The sequence below is a fragment of the Haemorhous mexicanus genome, chromosome 7 (assembly GCF_027477595.1).
Source record: "Haemorhous mexicanus isolate bHaeMex1 chromosome 7, bHaeMex1.pri, whole genome shotgun sequence".
Lineage (NCBI taxonomy): Eukaryota > Metazoa > Chordata > Aves > Passeriformes > Fringillidae > Haemorhous > Haemorhous mexicanus.
The window spans coordinates 3,228,973-3,246,799 of record NC_082347.1 but is presented as its reverse complement, the minus strand read 5'-3'; the positions used below and the strand labels follow the sequence as shown (position 1 = coordinate 3,246,799).

Genomic DNA, 17,827 nt, shown 5'->3' with positions numbered 1-17,827 from the left:
CAATCAGGTTTTTCAAAATCATCGTTCGCCCAGGTTTACGACATGTAAGTGACCATGAAAATATTTGGTTGGTTTTTTTTTTTTTCACTTTATTCTTATAAGTTTCTGAACAGGCACTTACATGAGGGAGTTGGATTTGCTCTCAGCCGAAGATATCCGCGTTAGGAGTATCCTAGCATAAAGTACACAGAGTCTCTGCTTTATCAAAGTGCCGCAGTAATAAAACAGTTCTTACAGAAATGTAATTTGATTATTTACTTACTCATAAAGTAAGGTTACCAATGACACTTGCACCGGAGCTGAGAAGCCTTGGTTTAAAGGCCAAGAGAAGTACGAGTGCAAGTTGCCTTCCTCACAGCAGGCTTCCATTTGTGCCCAAGCCACAGGTCTGACACAGACCCACGCTCTGCATGAACACACCAACACTTAACTCCTTTAAGCTACTTCTTCAAACACTACATGCCTACGAGATGATGATAAAGACAAACAATCTGCTGGGCCAGACAAGCTTCTAAGTTTTAAGGCTTGCCTGGCTTCGAATACCTTTGCAGAAGACCACAAGAAGCTCGTTTGCTCTAAGAGGCCCAGAAGGATGTCCTTTGGGGACACTTTGCCTCTCCTGTCAGGACAGTTTTAGACATTGACTGTGAAGACACTGGAATCATGAAGCCAGGAGGAAACACAGTTTCACATATTTGCAAAATAATCAATGTTACCAGCATTTACTTCATCAGTGAGATAACTATGTTCAAATAGTTCACCTGCTCACCAGCTGAGGGTGAACTCATGACATCCCTACAGTCACTAATTACTGGGTAACGAGCCCCCAAAAGCCAGGAGCAACTCGTGTGAAAGACTTGGAGAAGTCTGACAGAGAACTGGGGGAGAGAGGGCAAAGATGCTTCCCAATATTCTTTGTTACTGACAGATGCAAAGCCTCTTAGAACCGCTGCTCTGAGGGCTCCAACCATAGTGCACATACAGGCAGCTTCACTTAAACCCTGTCTAATGTAGTAATCAGGAGATTTTAGGACAAATGCACCATAAACCTTGATTTTTAGTGTGATTTAGTCATTGTGTCTTAATGCAGTTTCAAAACAAAACAAAGCAAATAAGCAACATTGGAAACAAACATGCAATAAACAACATGAGAGACAAGAAATGCTTTAGTCTACACTGTAGAGGTGAGCAGCAAAAATCAAATATACCAGCCTACCATGCATGGAAATAACTAGACTTAAGCTTTTGCATACCCAAGTGCATACAACATTATCAAATAAAAGTAAATGTGCAGTATAAAATAGTAGCTTAAGAAAGTTCCAGTGTTTGAGAAAGCACTTTATTTTAAATGTATATACATACTTGAATGTTTAACTGAAGAACGCTTTAGTAGCACGGTAAACGCAGCACTGCAAGATGAAGGAAGACAGTTGTAATGGGAATTCTGGCCTTCTTTTCCCACAGGCTGCTGCCACCTTTAACCTGCTGAAGCACTGCAAAGTTTTTCACCTTAGACCAGTTCACATTTCGGGTTGCTCAGCAGATGCTTGTGACTCTGGAGATTCAAATCGCTGGTGGAAGTTTGTCCGTTGTTTCCTCAGCTTCTCAGGAGCTTTTCTCCATAAAATTATTTCCTGTTTGAGGAAGAAAACACTCTTGAAACCAACAGCTGCCATTAAGGCAACAGCATCAAGTATCTTAAGTTCCTGATAAACTAAAACTTTTGGGAAAATAAAAAAGATAACCAAACACAAGAGCCCACAAAAAAATGCATCCCCACTACTTATCAGTGCAGTTCATATGAAAGTAACAGAAAGACACCACCATAAGGTTTACATATTTAGTTACTGCTTGAATACTTGCAATCTTGAGCAGTCACCCCTTCCTGAACTACCCTACCCTCAATTTTAATAGTATTGAAGAGTTCAAGAAATTTTTCTCCCTCCTTTTCTCAAAATCCAAAGCCTACCATAGCCACTGTATGCTCCAGCTCCCTCTTGTCTTCCATGTTTAATTATATTGTCTTGTCTCCTTTGTAGCAGGAAGATTTTGATATTATCCACACACAGCTTCTTCCAGTGAACCTTTTGGCTACCCCTTTCCTCAGCACCACCTCATCTTCTCTAACATTTTCAGGAAAATTTCCTTATTAACACTTGGCAGTTCTGAACCCAGGCTAGTGCAGGAGGGGAGATTTCTCTGCAGGAGTTTCAGGAAGCAAACAAATGCACCAGGAGCTCATTTTACCCACCCAGAGTTTTGTCTGGGTATCCCCAAAGCAGCTTCTGTGGTACTGAGCACCCTGTCCTTGCTGGAATAGCATCCAGCATCCCCCTGGGCTCCTTTTCTGCAAGGTCACATCACAGAGCTGTCAGCACACTTGCCAGCACAAATGCTTATGCCACACATGGAGCACAGGTGCCTTCTAACCTGCTGAAGGTTCAAAGCAGCATTAAAACAGCCCAGATGATTCTGCAACACGACTGCCATGGACCATACCTGCTGTTTGAAGTATCGTCTGTCCTCTTCATCCACAAGCACCAGATTTAAGAAGTACCTCACTGAAAATTTTTTGTTCACATCCCTCATTGTTGGAGTTGGGTCGTAGCCTGCTAAGAACAATCTTATAGGAATCGATTCACCTGCAAAAACCAGAGAGCTTAAATTAGTTCCTGACAACTGGAATAATTAATATAGTTACAGAAGACATGCAAAATAGAAGCACTTTCCCAAGCACTGCCTGTGCTGCTCCTTGGTTAAAAAACAAACAAACATGCAAAAGACAAAAAACTACCCACCAAAAAATCAGAACTATAACACTGAGCACAGAAGCAAGTATGAAATGAAAAGGGAGAACCCTTTCTCAGTGCAAGCAGGAAAGCCAGGAGAATCAGTATTTTGAACTCTTTAGAGCTGGTCTACACCATGGAGTCAGGTTTGATGAAAGAATCATAGAATTTCCAATGGTAAATAAGGGTAAAAGTTACTGGGATCCCAAGGAAATACCCTAAGTCCACAAAAATGTCTTCTCCAAATAGAAAATGCATCATCATTTCACCAACCTAAGGAGAAGTGTTGTTTCTCCAGTTAAAAAAATTGTGTAAGTCAGATCTTTTAAACGGGATTTAAATGAAATTTCAATTAAATAGGATTTTGGCACTAACTGCTCCCCCCTGAAAACAATCACAGTTATTTACCTTTAACTGGTGCCCCATCCATTATTTCGTACTTTGCAATGGTTTCTGTCTCTGTTGTGGTACTGGGTCCTGGTGAAACAAGTTTGTGAGAACACACACTTCAGTTTTAAACTTTCACCAAGTTTTATCACAACAACTTCCATTCTGCAGCTTTTAAATTAACACAGCACTGCATTTTTGCCCTTGTCTTGCATCTAAGTCAGACATGGCTAAAGCAAGCAAAACCCTCTCCCAGGCAGGACATCTTTGTTGCCCTCCCCCCACCACACTGATACAGCAGAGGCGGGCACCAGAGCTCCAAAGGAGCCCTGGATATGCAAACTTTAAAAAAGAGACAAAGCAAGAGGGTCTGGAATCCTGAAACTGCTCTGCTTGGTGAGCACAGCTAGCTGGCAACTGGTACTGCTAGGCCATGCTCAAGCTAGGAACTGAAGGGTTATCAGCCAGCTCAAGAGCCAGAAATAAAGTACAGCTTCCATTTGAGGAAGGGCAGAAAGCTTTCTCATTCTCCATCCAAGAAGCTCCCAAGAACCCCAGCCACTGGGGAATGAAGTGTCATGAGCCACAGCCTCTTCCAGCCTTGTTCCAGCAAGTACAAGCCTGATCTGCAATAACCAAGCTGTTTCTGCTTCATAGCCACTCGATATTTCCATCTATCCATTTTTTTGGATGAGAGAAAATGACACATTTCTAGAACATGACTGATTCATGCTGATGTTTACCAGTCCCTGTAGAGGCAAGGGGGTCTCCAGGATGCATTTTACACCTCCTCCCTTGTTCTTCATCTATTAAGGCTGATTAAGCTACTGTGTGTTTATGTATTAAAGGGTTCACATTTGTGAAGAGTCACAAGAGTCACAACCCCAGAGCAATTAAACATACTGATGGCATTGACTATGAAGTATTATTGCCAAAGCACAAAATGCACATGGTACTCAAACTCCAGTGGGAAAGAAGCTGGTGGAGCACTGTTTAGCCAGCACTGCAGCTACTGACTTCAGTCTGCAGGTCTGCATAAGGCTCAACTGGCACACAAGCTGCCATTTCATTTGGACTTTGTTTCTCTTACCAATTCCAGTAATCTCCTTTTTGATCAGCTGCAACTCCATGTGCTGAATTTTTATTCTCACTAAGAGGAAATAAATTTTTCCAACAATCACATCCTTCAAGTGATACCTTTAAGAGAACAAAATGGGGGGTTTTGTTAAAGAATAAACACAAGTTTTGCACCTTCTTGAACACAAGTCACACAGGCAGTTATCTGCCTGGAAACTACTAGGAGCTCACTTCCCCAGTGAACAACTAAGCACTTCAGCCAGACCAGAGCAACTACAGTATTTCCATCATTCCATCAGTACCAGTTAAGGAAATGCTATCAGTCATACTGAAAAGGTGTAAATGCCAAAATTAACTCTTAAATACTTGCTAGTGACCTTCCTGTTAGCACTGAAGACAGAACAGCCAACTATATCTCATAAAGGCCTTTGTGTAATTAGTACTTCACATTTTAAGTCTCCAGAAGGTGAAGTTGGTCACCATGGATTACATACTGGTAATTTTGTACCAATTATTTATTTAAAAGGATTTTGCTCTGACACTTACTTTGACTTATTGTATTCAAACTCTATATGGAGACAGTCTTCAATGCCTACTTCCATTTTGATGGAGTTGTTTACATCTGGGTACGTAGCAAGCTGGTGAACAATCAGATCATATTCTTTCACCAAGTCTGACAGCCTTCTCACTATTGTCACTTTTAGAAAATACCTAGGAAGAAAGGCACTGGATTAGCCAGAATTATTCAGATTTGCTAAGTGAGAGCCCTCATGTTCTGAAGTACAGCTATTCTTTGAAAGAGCAGTGTACAATCTGTAAAAAAGAGTAAGACACCAAAACACAAGACAAAACAATGTGGGAGTGTTTTCTTCAGTTGTGGGTATGGGTTTTTCTTTTAAAGGAGAGACATGGATCATCTTCACTAGATTGAACTGGAGGAATTTTATTGATACAAACAGCACTGAGTGATTCCAAATTAAGCAGAAGAGACCACATTGTGTAAAAATCTCCACAACTCAAATCAAGGCACACTAGCTACTGGCTTTTACATGTAATAACTAAAAGGAGGAAGAGGGGGCAGCATAATTGCTAAATTATGAATTTTCTGCAGGGGAGGAGAGGAAAAAAAAAGGTTTAGCAGTTACAAACCTCAGTCTGACGTTGGCACCAATGTAGGATTCATATGGCTTTTCAACCTGCATGAATTCAAAGTCATAGTTTCTGCTTTGGGTCAGTTCTCCAGGTAAGGCCAGTTCTTTCACTAAGTTTACAAATTCATGGGTATTGCTTTTGTCATTGAAGAGTTCTAAAGTTAGAAAGTTAAAGGAAAAGATGTTTCAGTGTTTATTTTTAGCAAACAAAATTGCCTCTGATTCGGCAGCAGCAGGTGGGAGAGTATAACAGAAGCAATTAACTTAAAATACACACATTTGACCAAATGTTTTATTCAGGTTCTCAAATTACCTTCAGTTCTAGCAGCCTACAGTTAGCATCCCTAAAGAACTAACTGGAATGAAGAGAACACATTGAGAGCTTCACTAGCATGGCATTGTTTGTTAATGACAGTTTAGCTAGCTTTAATAAGTACTTCTTGCTTTGCATGCTCTGTAATTAGCATTGCCTGGTTTTGGCTTCCAGCATTTACTGCTGCAGGGACAAAACCTAAGCAATGTCAGGGCTGCCTTATTTAGGACAGGACAGTGATCCTAACCTGGTCTGCAGATTAACAACATCTAGCAAATAATTTATTATTACTACTGGTGTACAGTCAAATGGCTTATTATGACCCCTGGTCTAAGTCAGTCATTTGGGAACAAAGGCAGTTCCACAGCAACAGCATCTCCTGTCCCCAGAGGGCTGTCAGTGATTCATTCCTAGCTATGTCATGCAATTCTCACCAAAAATCAAAACCCAAACACCTCAGTATCTAAAAATAAGCTTCTCTCCCCTTCAAAACTAAACATCAGCATTGGTAGTTGGTGTTACACAGACTGAAGTTTTCCAGAAGAGAATAAATGAACTGAGCAGACCAACTCCACAATTTATCACTGCCAGTGTGGTAGAAACTGACACTAACTAGTAACTTCTAATATGACCACAAATAATGCTGGGACAAGCATTTATCTAATGCATAGTTTATCTAATGCTGCATATCAAATACTTTCTGTGCCACTCAGAAAAGCTGTACTCTGAAGAGCTGGTTTGAAATACAGCTTTGATGTGGAGTTAGTCTGCAAACAATGCAGAGAGATCACACTACTGGAATGCTTTCTGCATTTCTATACTAACACTTGGAGGGATGCAAGAAAACGTGGACAAGTACAAAGAGCAGTAGTTTAAACCCCATCTGCATAATTCTGTGGGCTTCCAAATGCAGTATAACAGAAAGTCCCAGAAATGCATGAATTTCAAGAAACACTACATCAAATTAAATTCATCTAGAGAATGAAATGTGTCAGTCAAGATGAAAAACAATCTGTAAAGCTGTGAGAAGACAACAGACTAAATGAAGGTGACATAGCTGAGACCTTTTTTCCTGTCTCTGCCTCACTCCCATCAGAGTGCTGCTTTATTCTCACAGTTTAATTTTACAACCTTACTGATCAAAGCCTCCAAGCATAAAGCAGCAGGTGCTAGGTCTCAGTCATAGCTGCTACACACCTGAGACACAGAACACTGGAGCCTACTGACTGATGAGAAATAGGGAATTTGTGAAATTCCATTTAAAGTCAATTGTGTGAGGCTGAAACTTGAGCAATTACTTCCCAGGGGGACAACAATGCAAAGAGCTCACTGAGGGAAGGAATTTTAGCATCAGCCCAAGGGTGCAGAGAGATTACCTGGACTGGTAAGAAGTTAAGATATAATAAAAATTCCTCATAGTTAAACTCTAAGCAGACTTTGGTAGTTAGAAGAAATTTACATTTCTTATATTGGTTTTATAAAACCAACTACCAAAAAATTTTAAAAAGTACTTTGCTGTAAGCTGCCTCTTAATTTCTTTTCTGTGCCTAAATCTCTAGTGGTTATTAATCCAACTTTTAGCTAGTCTGAGACAGACTGAATACTCACCAGCTCAGCTCTCTCTCCTACTTCCTGAGTAGCACAAATTAGCACATCACTTGCTTAAAATAAGGAAAACAACTTTCCTCTGGCCCTTATCAGCCACTGATCAGAAAAGGCTGCACTGTCTGAGCCGAGCTGCTGATAGTCACAATGCCAAGTTCCATAAACCACAAGCACCTAAAAGCCCCTCTATAGCTTAAACTCACCAATTTGTCCTACAAATTCAATTCTAATTCCTTGGTGCTCTAGTCTCTTCCCATGTTTAAGGGAGACGTTCACCTACCAAGGGAAAAAAACCAAAAAAAACAAACACAAGTTAAATTTGTTCAACATTTTCACTCTAACACAATCTCAGTAAAAAGGAAAACATATCCAAGGAAAAGGAAACCAAGATCTCTTCTCAAGAACTTGAAGGCAGCCAATTCAAACAGCTGATCATGAAATTAAGCATTTCCAAGGCACCACTAAAACATTCAAGAAAAATCTAAACACCCACGAGACTGAATTTTATAACTAAAATTGGAACTTTCAAGTCCCAAAATTAAGTAAGCAAGCCAGAGCTCAAGCAGAGCCAGCCATGATGCTTCAAAGCATCTTCTGACAGTCACATCTGGAAGTTCAAAAACGAAATGCCATGAGATTGATTCCTTTCAAGTCATGTGAGCTTCAGTCCCTTCTCTGGCAGTTAAATACTGGTGTTGGCTAAGTCAATGAAAAATAACAGATAATGAAACCTACTATGAAGACTTTCATTTGTGGTTTTAATTCTCAAAAACAGACAAGAAAGGATTCCACAAGGTTATGTTGTATTGAGACATGTAAATATTAAACATACAGAATGTTTTCTTGTAAGGCAGTGATGACCAGAGAAATTCCTGTACAAAAATCCAGCACACTGTTACTATCTGAGTTGGAAGTAAACCACTGGAACAATCCATCTTTGTGGTGAAAAAAAGGATGGGGTAGAGAGAAACTGTCCAAAAAATTTCAGGTCTCCCAGGCCTCCTCATGCCACTGTGACTGGGTTAGCCAAAACTCATCAGGCACCTCTCAGGTGTCCCTGATACAAGCCAGCAGTGCTCCAGCAGGTCATCATAAGCCTCTCCCTCTGTTTCCTGGGTTTCAGGCTCATCTCGTGGCCCTTCACATCCCTGCAAGGATCCTTCTAGAGAAGCAAGATCTTTGTACAGAAAGGTATGGCCAGAGCAGGAAGATGCCCAGTGCTATAGGTCAGTCAAGATCAAAGCAGGCATTCACAAGTCAATCTCAGTACCCAGCTCAAGTCTTTTGAAGGAAGAGTGAATCGTAACAGAAATACTCAGAGAGTGAGAATGGAGAATACTCCAGTAAAACAGTGATGGCAAGGAGTGCCTAGGTGCAATACTGAATGTAGGGAAATCTCTCTGGTAATCTCAACTTCATTGTCTTTTCTCCCAGTAAGAAAAACTCTTGTTGACTCAGCAGTCAGCTGAACTTCATAAGTTGCTCCTCTGTTGCAATCCAGAAATCACTTCAGGACATGGAGAGCAAGGCTTATCTTCAGGGTATGCAAATTTTTGACTGTGCCAGCCAGAAATTACTGTTACCTGTACTGGATTGTGGATTTTGGAGTTCAAAGGGAAGGGGAAGCAGGGGGATCCAGTTTGAAAGAGTTTTCTCATTAGAAGCAACAGTAGGATTGCACATCATTGCACAAAAAGCTTATTCATAAATATCAGATGACCAGAAATAAATAAACAGTTACTATTCAAAAATGTTGATTTCGATCAGCTGCCTGAATGACTGTGGTTAAAAAAGCCATACACAGCAAAACGGTTTCCTCTGAATAACAACACAAGCTGAAAATGGACTCTTACAGCACTTTTTCATTTACCTTCCCATATGCATCTGCATGCCTGAATCAGAACAGTGATTAATAGTCACTTTTAAATAAAAATTTACCTTTCCTGAAACAGATTCTCCATCGTAGAAGAGAAAATGCTTTTCTACTTTACCATCTTCTGTTTTGATTTCTGCAGGTTTCCGTGTTTCAGCATCATTAAGTACAACATCAATCTCACAAACAGGAACGAAAAGGTTTCCAAGAAAACTCTGGAACAACAAGAACTGGATAAATTACTACACAGTGGACACTCCATTTTAAATGTGGTGTTTAGTTGCAGCTGTACACTATATGCTGTGGAAAAAACATTTGTCCTTCCACGAAGTTACAAAGCCATTATGTATCAGAGACCCAAGGAACAGTGGTGACAAAGGACAGCTGTTCATCTAGCAAATAACTGAAATCGGGTCAGTAACAAGCAGTGACAGCTCTTACTAAATATCATATTTATAAAAAGTACACAGCGTAACTACCATGGCTACCACTAAAAAACCCAAACACTAGAGCTAAGTAGAATGGAAAGAAACAGTAACAGGGGATAAAATGCAAAGCCCAGAGCATGTCCCTAGCTGGGGAAGGGGAACTGGGATTTTATTTGCTGCCTCTGCCTACACAGCACAGTCATCTTAGCAGACAGCACCAGCAGCTTTGAGAGGCAGCAGTTCTTCAGGCAGCCCACCTGAGCTGCACAAGGCTGCCATGACAGAGAGGGGTGTCACAGGTGTGTGACACTGCTCCAGGCACAGTGCTCCTCCTCACCTTTCCCCAGCATTCTCTGTGCTTGAACTTTTGACCTGCACCGAGCACAAGAACACAAGAACGCCAGAGCTCATCCTTTGATCTTACACAAACACCTCTTACAAGGAGCTGCAAAACATGTTTGTGGCTCTATGGGAAACTCAACGAGATTAGTACAAAAGCCAACATTTTCCTCCAAAGATTTGGGCGCTAATCTGCTTTGATGTACTAAAGCAGACGACACTTCACTAATTCAGTGTGATTTTTCTGGGGTTTTTTTGAGCTATTACACTGTGTTCTCCAAGAGAACATCTGCTTCAACCAGATGAATTTGGTATACATGAAACAGTCTGTCCTGGTTTTGGCCAGAGTTAACTTCTTCTAGAGTTAATTTCTTCTCAGCAGCTGATACAGCACTTTTTTGGGTTCAGTCTGAGAATAACATTGATAACACACTGAGGTTTCAGTTGTTGCTAAGTCGTGTTCATCCTAAGTCAAGGACATTTTCTGTGCTTCATGCCCTGCCAGTGGGGAGGGACACCAGAGAGCTGGGAGGGAGCATGGCCAGGACAGGTGACCCAAACCAGGCAAAGGGATACTCCAAGCTCAGTGTCCTGCCCAGTGTATAAACTGGGGGAGCTACCCAGGAGGGGCTGACAGGGGTCTGACATCAGTCAGCAGGTGGTGAGCAGCTATACTGTGCATCACTCATTCCTGTTTCCCTTTTATTATTATTATTTTATTATTTACCATTATTATATTTTACTTTGCTTCAATTATTAAACTTTTATCTCAGCCTGCAAGGAGCTGCAGTGGTGGTGTTTTCTTGCCAGCTGGGGTTAAACAACACAATCGCTGCCACTTCATCAATTTAACATTAAAAAAAAAGGAGTGAGAACTCTTTCCAAGACATTCTGGGGACCTGAAGTTTGAAATGCAGAGCCTAGGGGAAGATTGGATCTGAATGCTACTGCTTAGCAGCAGGAACACTGAGCAACTTCATGCTCACCCCTCCTGGAGAGGAGAGCACCCAGAGCAATCTGGAGCTGGAGAACAGTGATTCACACAAGACTAAACTGACTTTGTATGTGCTCAGCAATCAGCCCCACATCAACCCACAAAGATGTGAGTGACTCCAACTGAAACCCTGCTATATCTACTACATGTTCTGAGGGGAAAGCAGCAGCAGATGACCAACAAGGCCAGCAGACAGAAGACCAAAATGTATTCCAAGTCTCTGCCAAGCATAGATTTGTCCAGACTGCTGAAAAATTCCTTTTGCTGTTTTGTTTTGCAAACAGTGCACGCTAGAACCATTCCTGGCTTCTGGGGAAGAGCAAGAGAAAAAGCAGAAAGTTTCAACAAGAATTCCAAATTGTAGACTATTTTAAACACAAGATACTTTTGAGCATGGCCACATTCTTTCCTTGAAACTGTACTTGCTTTCCAGATTAGTCTTATACTCCCCTCTAACTAAAGAAGGAAGCACATTACCTTTAAGCAAACCATACAGGACGCTCTCACAGTACCTTCTAAACTACAAGCTGACCATTTAAATGGTCAACCAGACCAAACATTGGTAACACCTCACTTCTCAGGAGACTGCACGTAAATATTTCAACTGCACTCCTCCGAGATTAGCTATGATCTCCTTCAGAGAGAATAAGAATGTATGAAATAAAGAAGTCAGCAGCAGGCATCTCCTCCAGCTGCTAGCGAAGATACTGCTGCGGGGAAACTATGCAAAACAAGAAGTGTTTTAGATAGCTATAACAGGGCTTATTATGTTACAGTTTAAGAGAATGCAGACAGAGAACTGGGGTTTCCAGAAACTGGCCAAATGCCAGGCTCCGCTCTTGGTTTCGTGCGAAAGACAGACGCTGGAGATTCTGCTACATCAGGACCAAACCCAAGCTGCCCTCAGCCCTGAAGTGCAATAACTGCACTGAAGGACTTGTGGGAATGCCGGGGGCTGCCAGAGGGTGCAGAAATCCCAGCCTCACACGGAGCCCCGAGCAGCTCCTGCACGTGTGAAGCAACCCGAACACCCCAGAACCACAAAGCCATCGATCCCGATGACTCTTTACAGCACGGATTTTTTTTAACCTCTCCATGGGAGCGCACCGAGCACTTGGCCCAGGCTGCCGGGCACGGTTTCGCGGAGGGTGTGCTCCGCACGGAGCGGAGCCCGCGGCTGGCAGCGCTGCCTCACGGCGCTGCCGGAAGATCCCGATAACCCCGGGTCCGCCCGGGCGCTCTCCCCGACGGCAGCTCCGCGGGGCACACGGAACCCGAGTTTCACCGCCAAACCCCGCCCTACCGAGGTCATGCGGGCACTCTTTATCCGCAAATAAAATTAATAACCCCCTAAATCCTTGGTTCTGGAAGGAAAGAGGGGGAGAGGAGGCACCGCCCTGCCCAGGCCGCCGCCTCAGGCGATGGCGGATCGGCGCTGCCCCCCCCCCGCCCCGCACTCGCCATGGTACGCGCCCGCTCCGCGCCCCCCTGCACTTCCCTCATAACCGCCACCACCGCGCCGCCCCCCCCGCACTCACCATGGTACGCGCCCCCTCCGCGGCCCGACACCGGCCCCGCGCGCACCAGCACCAGCACCAGCCGCCCCCGGCCGCGCGCCCCTTGTCATGTGACCTTACGGCTTCCCCAGGCCACGCCTACCCCTCCTCCGGGACCACGCCCCCCCGCACGTGACCGCCCCCTCCAGCTCCGTGCCCGCCCCGGGAGGGCGCCGCCTGGCGGCCGGGAGGGGCAGCGCTGTGGGGTCCCCTCAGGAAGGTAGGCGGTGATGAACCTTTCCTTTTGGCAGGACTTGGCGCTCATTTTCGGGATAGGCCATTGGCTGGCTGCTGTAAAAGTGCAAGCGGCTCCCAGCGCACAAAGGGTTGGAATTTTTCCCCTCAGAGCACGATGACTTTCCCACAGAGCTGGGTGCGCACCCATCGCTGTCGTTCCCCCCATTGGGATGGCTGCTGCACGCACACACATAAAAAGGCAGCTCAGACTGAACAACAATGCTTTTAGTAAGCAAAAGCAGTAAAGGTCTTAAGGCAGAGTTTTTATTGATGCTGGTTTAAAACCGCTTCATGGCTGTCGGGTCAGGCTCTGGGGAAGAGGCGAGGGAGCGGCGCATGAGGAGACGTCTCTGGCCCTACAGGAGCAAATCCTCCTCCGACAGCTTTTCCTTCAGCTCGCTGCCTCGCAGGCTCTCCAGGAAGGCAGGCAGCTTCACCTCAGAGAAGCTGACACTGTCACCGAGCCCCGACCCAGAGGCTGGCTCTGCTTCCACCATGGCATTGGACCCAGAGCCGGCATCCTCACTGGAGAGAGGGAATATGTCACCCAGCTCCTGGTATCTCTTCATCCTGAAACGCAGAGTGGCAATTTTCTCTCTCAGATGAGCACATCAAAGCCTCGCGTTACCGTGAGCGAGCCACGCTGGGACAGGACTGCCAAGGCAGGAATAATACATTGGGGGGTGCTAATGTGAAAAATGCGTGTTTTATGATTGGCTTTTGGCAATTATTAAAATGAATATTATATGTGTTGTGTTAGAAAGTGGTGCTGTGCTAATTCTCTTAAGTAGTGTGTTAAATATAGTTTTAGGTTATAACATAATGGTAAAATAGAAACTATGCTACGTAGGATACTTTTTCTCTAAAGAAAGGACTCGCACTGAGATAGCAGCCACAGGATACCCGAATCTTTCAGAAAAAGAGAATTTATTGCTCCATTAGCAGGAGAAAAGAACTTCTTCCTGCCTCCCTCGGGCAAAACGACACTGTTAGGATTATGAGGAAGAAGTTGACACTGCCCAGACAGAATCCTGGGTTTGAATGGAATTGATGCATCATGGATGAGGTGTATGAATATGCAACAGGCTGTTGCTTTTAAGGGTTAATCCGCTGTTAACGTGGGACCTTTTTCAGGCTTATGCTGCCCAGAAAAAGGTACCCAAACTGTCCTTAACTCTTTGTTTCTATTGTCTCATATTGTCCTAATCCAAACTCTCCAAATTATTATTACTCTAATTGTATTCCTATTTTTATAACCATTTTAATACTTTTAAAATTTTAGAAAACAATTGGTTGGCGTTTTTCACACTAGCCTCGACGACAAGCACGCAGCAAATGAACTTACAAGGACGGGTCTGCCATGGGAGGGAGGATCCTGTTGGCCCCACCAGAGGGCATGTAGAACCAGGGCCCCTGCTCCTCGATGCAGTTGGCAGACCAGGAATCAGGCCGGCACCTCACCCTCTTGTACCTCGCCCTCTGCGTCGGAGCACCTGGCGGAATCAGCCACACATTGTCCACCAGGACATTATTCACCAGCTCCTGTGAGCTTTATCAGCACCTAATAAGGCTAAAAGGAGCGGATGAAGGTAATTTCTGTGGCCCTTGATTGCTCAACCTCCGGAAAATTAACCCTGAAGATGTTTTTTTTTAAATGGCTACTGACATGCTAAGTGACATTTTTGTCGTCAGAGACATCAGGCACACCTCACGGCACCAGGAAGTCCATGAAAAATCCCAGGGAATCCCCTCACACACTGCACCAGGAAGTCCATGGGAAAGCACTGCTGTCACAGCAAGGCTCATCCCCAGCTCACAGTGCGGCACAGCCACGGGGGGACCTCGGAGCTCAGCCTCCTGCAGCTCTCCTTGAAGGTGGAGGGATGTGAAAATAATGTGAGAACCTCCGGGGATAAGGCACCCTGCAGAGTGCTGGCTCCTGTGCTCTCCTTCCTGTGCTGGCTCCAGCTCTGCCCCTTCAAGTTCAGCGGGTTGGGTTTTGGTGGGGATGTGAGAAACTCAAGGTGTGCCACGGGAGCAGGTTTGGGGTTTATGGAGGAGCACTTGCCAGAGGAGAGGCAGTTCAGGTCAGTCTCCTAGACACAACAAGGCTTTGTAAACCCAGGTTTTCAGTTCTGGTGCTCCCCAGATGCCTGACTGAGGCTGTCACTGAAAATGTGGCTCTTCAAAAAATACCAAAACGACAAAATAATGATCACATAATAAAGATAAGGAGCAGTGACATTTCATCCTTCCTCTTGGTCTCATGTAATTAATTTGTACAGAAACCTCCTGGTGCATTCTCAACCTGTTGGCATTTTATCTATTTTCTTCTCCGTTTCCTGGGAATATCTTTCTGTAATTACACTTCTCTATTGCCCTATATATTTCCATAATGTACTGGATGACTTTCAGCTACCTCCTACACTCTTCTGTAAAAGAGAAAAGATCTCATGGGTGTAATTTCTTGCTGTCTCTATAGTATATTCCTTTTTCATACTTATTTTCTTCTCCTCGTCTATTATTAAGAAGGTTTTTAATAATAACACTGGCAACAAAATAAACTGCTGCAGCTGAAAAATTTGCAAATAAGCAACACAGAACAAGCAGGCAATAATTCCTCCAAGATCAGCCTCAGAGTGTAATGCATATTGAGAGCCTATCTCTACCACAGCTTTGGTTTGTGGACACATTATATCTGCATGCTTGAAGAGCAGTTTTTCTCTCACGAGAAACAAGTCCACGGAGCAGGGCATCATGAATCAATATTTCCCTTTTGTCATTTTCGTGGTGTATGTTGCAATGTTTTACGGAATAAACCGTTTGGTTTCCTCATACTTACAGCCAGTTTCCTTTCCTGCTCCCCCCAGAAAGCACACCGTAGGAGTTATGACATGGGAACTGTTACACACTGTGTCTGTAACTCACAGCTGAGAAACAGCAGCAACCAGACCACTATGAAAGGGACATTTAGAAAAATATATATCGAGATACATAGACTGAAAACATACACACCTTTTATGAAGGTTTTTCTCAAAGCCTGAAATGCTCCAATTGCAAAAAGCACATTTTCTTGCCATTCCCCCCCCCAGAGAAGGAAACATTAGCAAAACAGCCTTTCTGAGTAGATCTCATGACCCCCAAAAGAAGGCCAGGCTGTAAAATTCGGAGGCTGCTAACTCGGCCTCCACTGCACAGCCCAGAAAGAGGATTACCACAAGAACAACCACCCCATTTTACCTTGTGCTGTGCATCCCACAAAGAGGATTAAACAAACAGCCAGGAAAATCCTCCCGTTCCATCTGATAAGGAGCTGCATCTTGGCTGGCATCCCTCTGCTCCAACCAGCCTTCAGCACGGCGTCACGCTGCAGGAATAAGACGGCGCGAGGAGATCGACTTTTAGAAAAAGTTTCCAAAACCTCAAACCCAACCCATAACCTGCGTCACCACTTCCTGACTGACAGGACTGAGACATGAACAGAGAAGCCCAGCACTGGGGCCTTCCTGCCTCCATCAGTCCAAATTAAAGTTCCTCTGCCTTTCCTCTCCTGTTTTGCCCAAGGAGGAAAGCAAACCCAGGACCCACGAGCTGGGATGAAGGTGGTGCTGCCAGCAGCCCGTGGTCAAGGCACACATCCCACCCAGGCTCTGCCCAGTGCTGAGAGTGAAAAAGCAGTGCTTAATGCTCCCTGATTTCAGGTCAACTGCATTTTTGCATTGGCACTGGCACTGCTTTTCCCTGCCTCAAGCCCTCACCAGTCCACCAGACTGGTTAGAAGCCAGCTACTCACAGTCAGTACATGTTTCACCAACTGGGGAATCCTCTTTTCCCACAGAAGTAAGTAAATTATCTCTGGAATCTCATGCCAGGCTTGGATTGTTTGGGTTTTTTTGTTTGTTTTTTTATTTGAAAGCAGAATCATAGATATTCACAGTAGAAGTGAAAAAAATGTATGAAGTGAGATAACATACTCTGGTAGAAACATATCACCTCCTTCTGGAAGAGCACAGGCCATTTGCTTGGCCAGATCATCACTGTGCAGTGCAAATGCCCCAGGGAATGTGGCAAAGGGTTTGGATCACATGTGGCTCCACAAGGTACACATCTGAAAAGCCATGAAAGCTCTTACACAGACAGAAAAATAGAAGCTCCCTCTCAGCTGGCTCATACCTTTTGCTTGCCTTTTGGCTGTGATTAAAGCAGGCTGGAGTTCCCTTCAGAAGAAATGACAAACAATGAGGTTGTCAAAGCAGTGGAGGTTTTTCTCCCTCTTACAGAGTGCTGCTGGATTAACTGGGGCACTGTCGTGTGGGCCTGACGTGCTGCACAGCCTTGGCAGCCCCGGGGCTGATAGTGCAAGTTGTCTGTGGTAAACCTATTTTTATGTGGTGGAAAGTCCACAGAGGCCCCAGTGGGGATCTGGGCTCAGCAGTGACTTTCCCCAGGGCATGGTGTTCCACCAAAACCCCACAAAGCAGCAGAAGAGACTCCAGCAGCTCCCTCGCCTCTCCAGGCTGGGATTTACCACCAGACTGAGGGATTGAGTTGCAGGTTCAGCTTTGGGAGCCTCTGCACATGGGGTTTTTTCTCTGGCACAGGAAAAATAGGAGACTCAAACCAAGCAGGTGCAGAAGGACTCGTGTGCAGTGGTTTATATTACCACCATCATTTCTACTTTGTATTTTTAGCATCAGCTTTCTCTTTTCTTTTCTTCTCTTCTCTTTTCTTTTCTTTTCTTTTCTTTTCTTTTCTCTTTTCTTTTCTTTTCTTTTCTTTTCTTTTCTTTTCTCTTTTTCTTTTCTTTTTTCTTTTCTTTTCTTTTCTTTTCTTTTCTTTTCTTTTCTTTTCTTTTCTTTTCTTTTCTTTTCTTTTCTTTTCTTTTCTTTTCTTTTCTTTTCTTTTCTTTTCTTTTCTTTTCTTTTCTGGCAGTGCTCAGCATCAATAGGAAGCTGGGCAAACACGGGAGGGAGGTGATGAGGAAACCACTCCTGCACAGCACCTCTCACTTTCCGCTGATCACGGGTACACACTGGCCTGTTCACACCCTCCTCTGTGCACAACAACCCCCGGGTGAG

At 44.1% G+C, this 17,827-nt stretch overlaps 2 protein-coding genes across 3 annotated transcripts; both read right to left on the bottom strand.

Annotated features, from left to right (window-relative positions):
• Window positions 1-63: 63 nt before the first annotated feature.
• Window positions 64-12,607, bottom strand: VPS26A (VPS26 retromer complex component A). Of its 2 annotated transcripts, none has more exons than XM_059850876.1 (9): window positions 12,495-12,607; window positions 9,261-9,410; window positions 7,526-7,598; window positions 5,403-5,559; window positions 4,800-4,964; window positions 4,267-4,373; window positions 3,198-3,266; window positions 2,500-2,642; window positions 64-1,634 (listed from the first exon to the last, which is right to left on the bottom strand). In XM_059850876.1, exons 1-9 carry the CDS (start codon window positions 12,495-12,497, stop codon window positions 1,521-1,523), a joined length of 981 nt encoding a protein of 326 aa, XP_059706859.1. In that variant the 5' UTR covers window positions 12,498-12,607; the 3' UTR covers window positions 64-1,520. The 2 variants fall into 2 exon arrangements, with proteins under 2 accessions (XP_059706859.1, XP_059706860.1); XM_059850877.1 differs by lacking the exon at window positions 12,495-12,607 and adding an exon at window positions 12,418-12,430.
• A 384-nt stretch (window positions 12,608-12,991) lies between these two features.
• Window positions 12,992-16,149, bottom strand: SRGN (serglycin). Its single transcript, XM_059850874.1, has 3 exons — window positions 15,990-16,149; window positions 14,095-14,242; window positions 12,992-13,319 (listed from the first exon to the last, which is right to left on the bottom strand). The coding sequence occupies exons 1-3, from the start codon at window positions 16,078-16,080 to the stop codon at window positions 13,106-13,108; spliced, it is 453 nt and encodes a 150-aa protein (XP_059706857.1). The 5' UTR covers window positions 16,081-16,149; the 3' UTR covers window positions 12,992-13,105.
• Window positions 16,150-17,827: the final 1,678 nt, after the last annotated feature.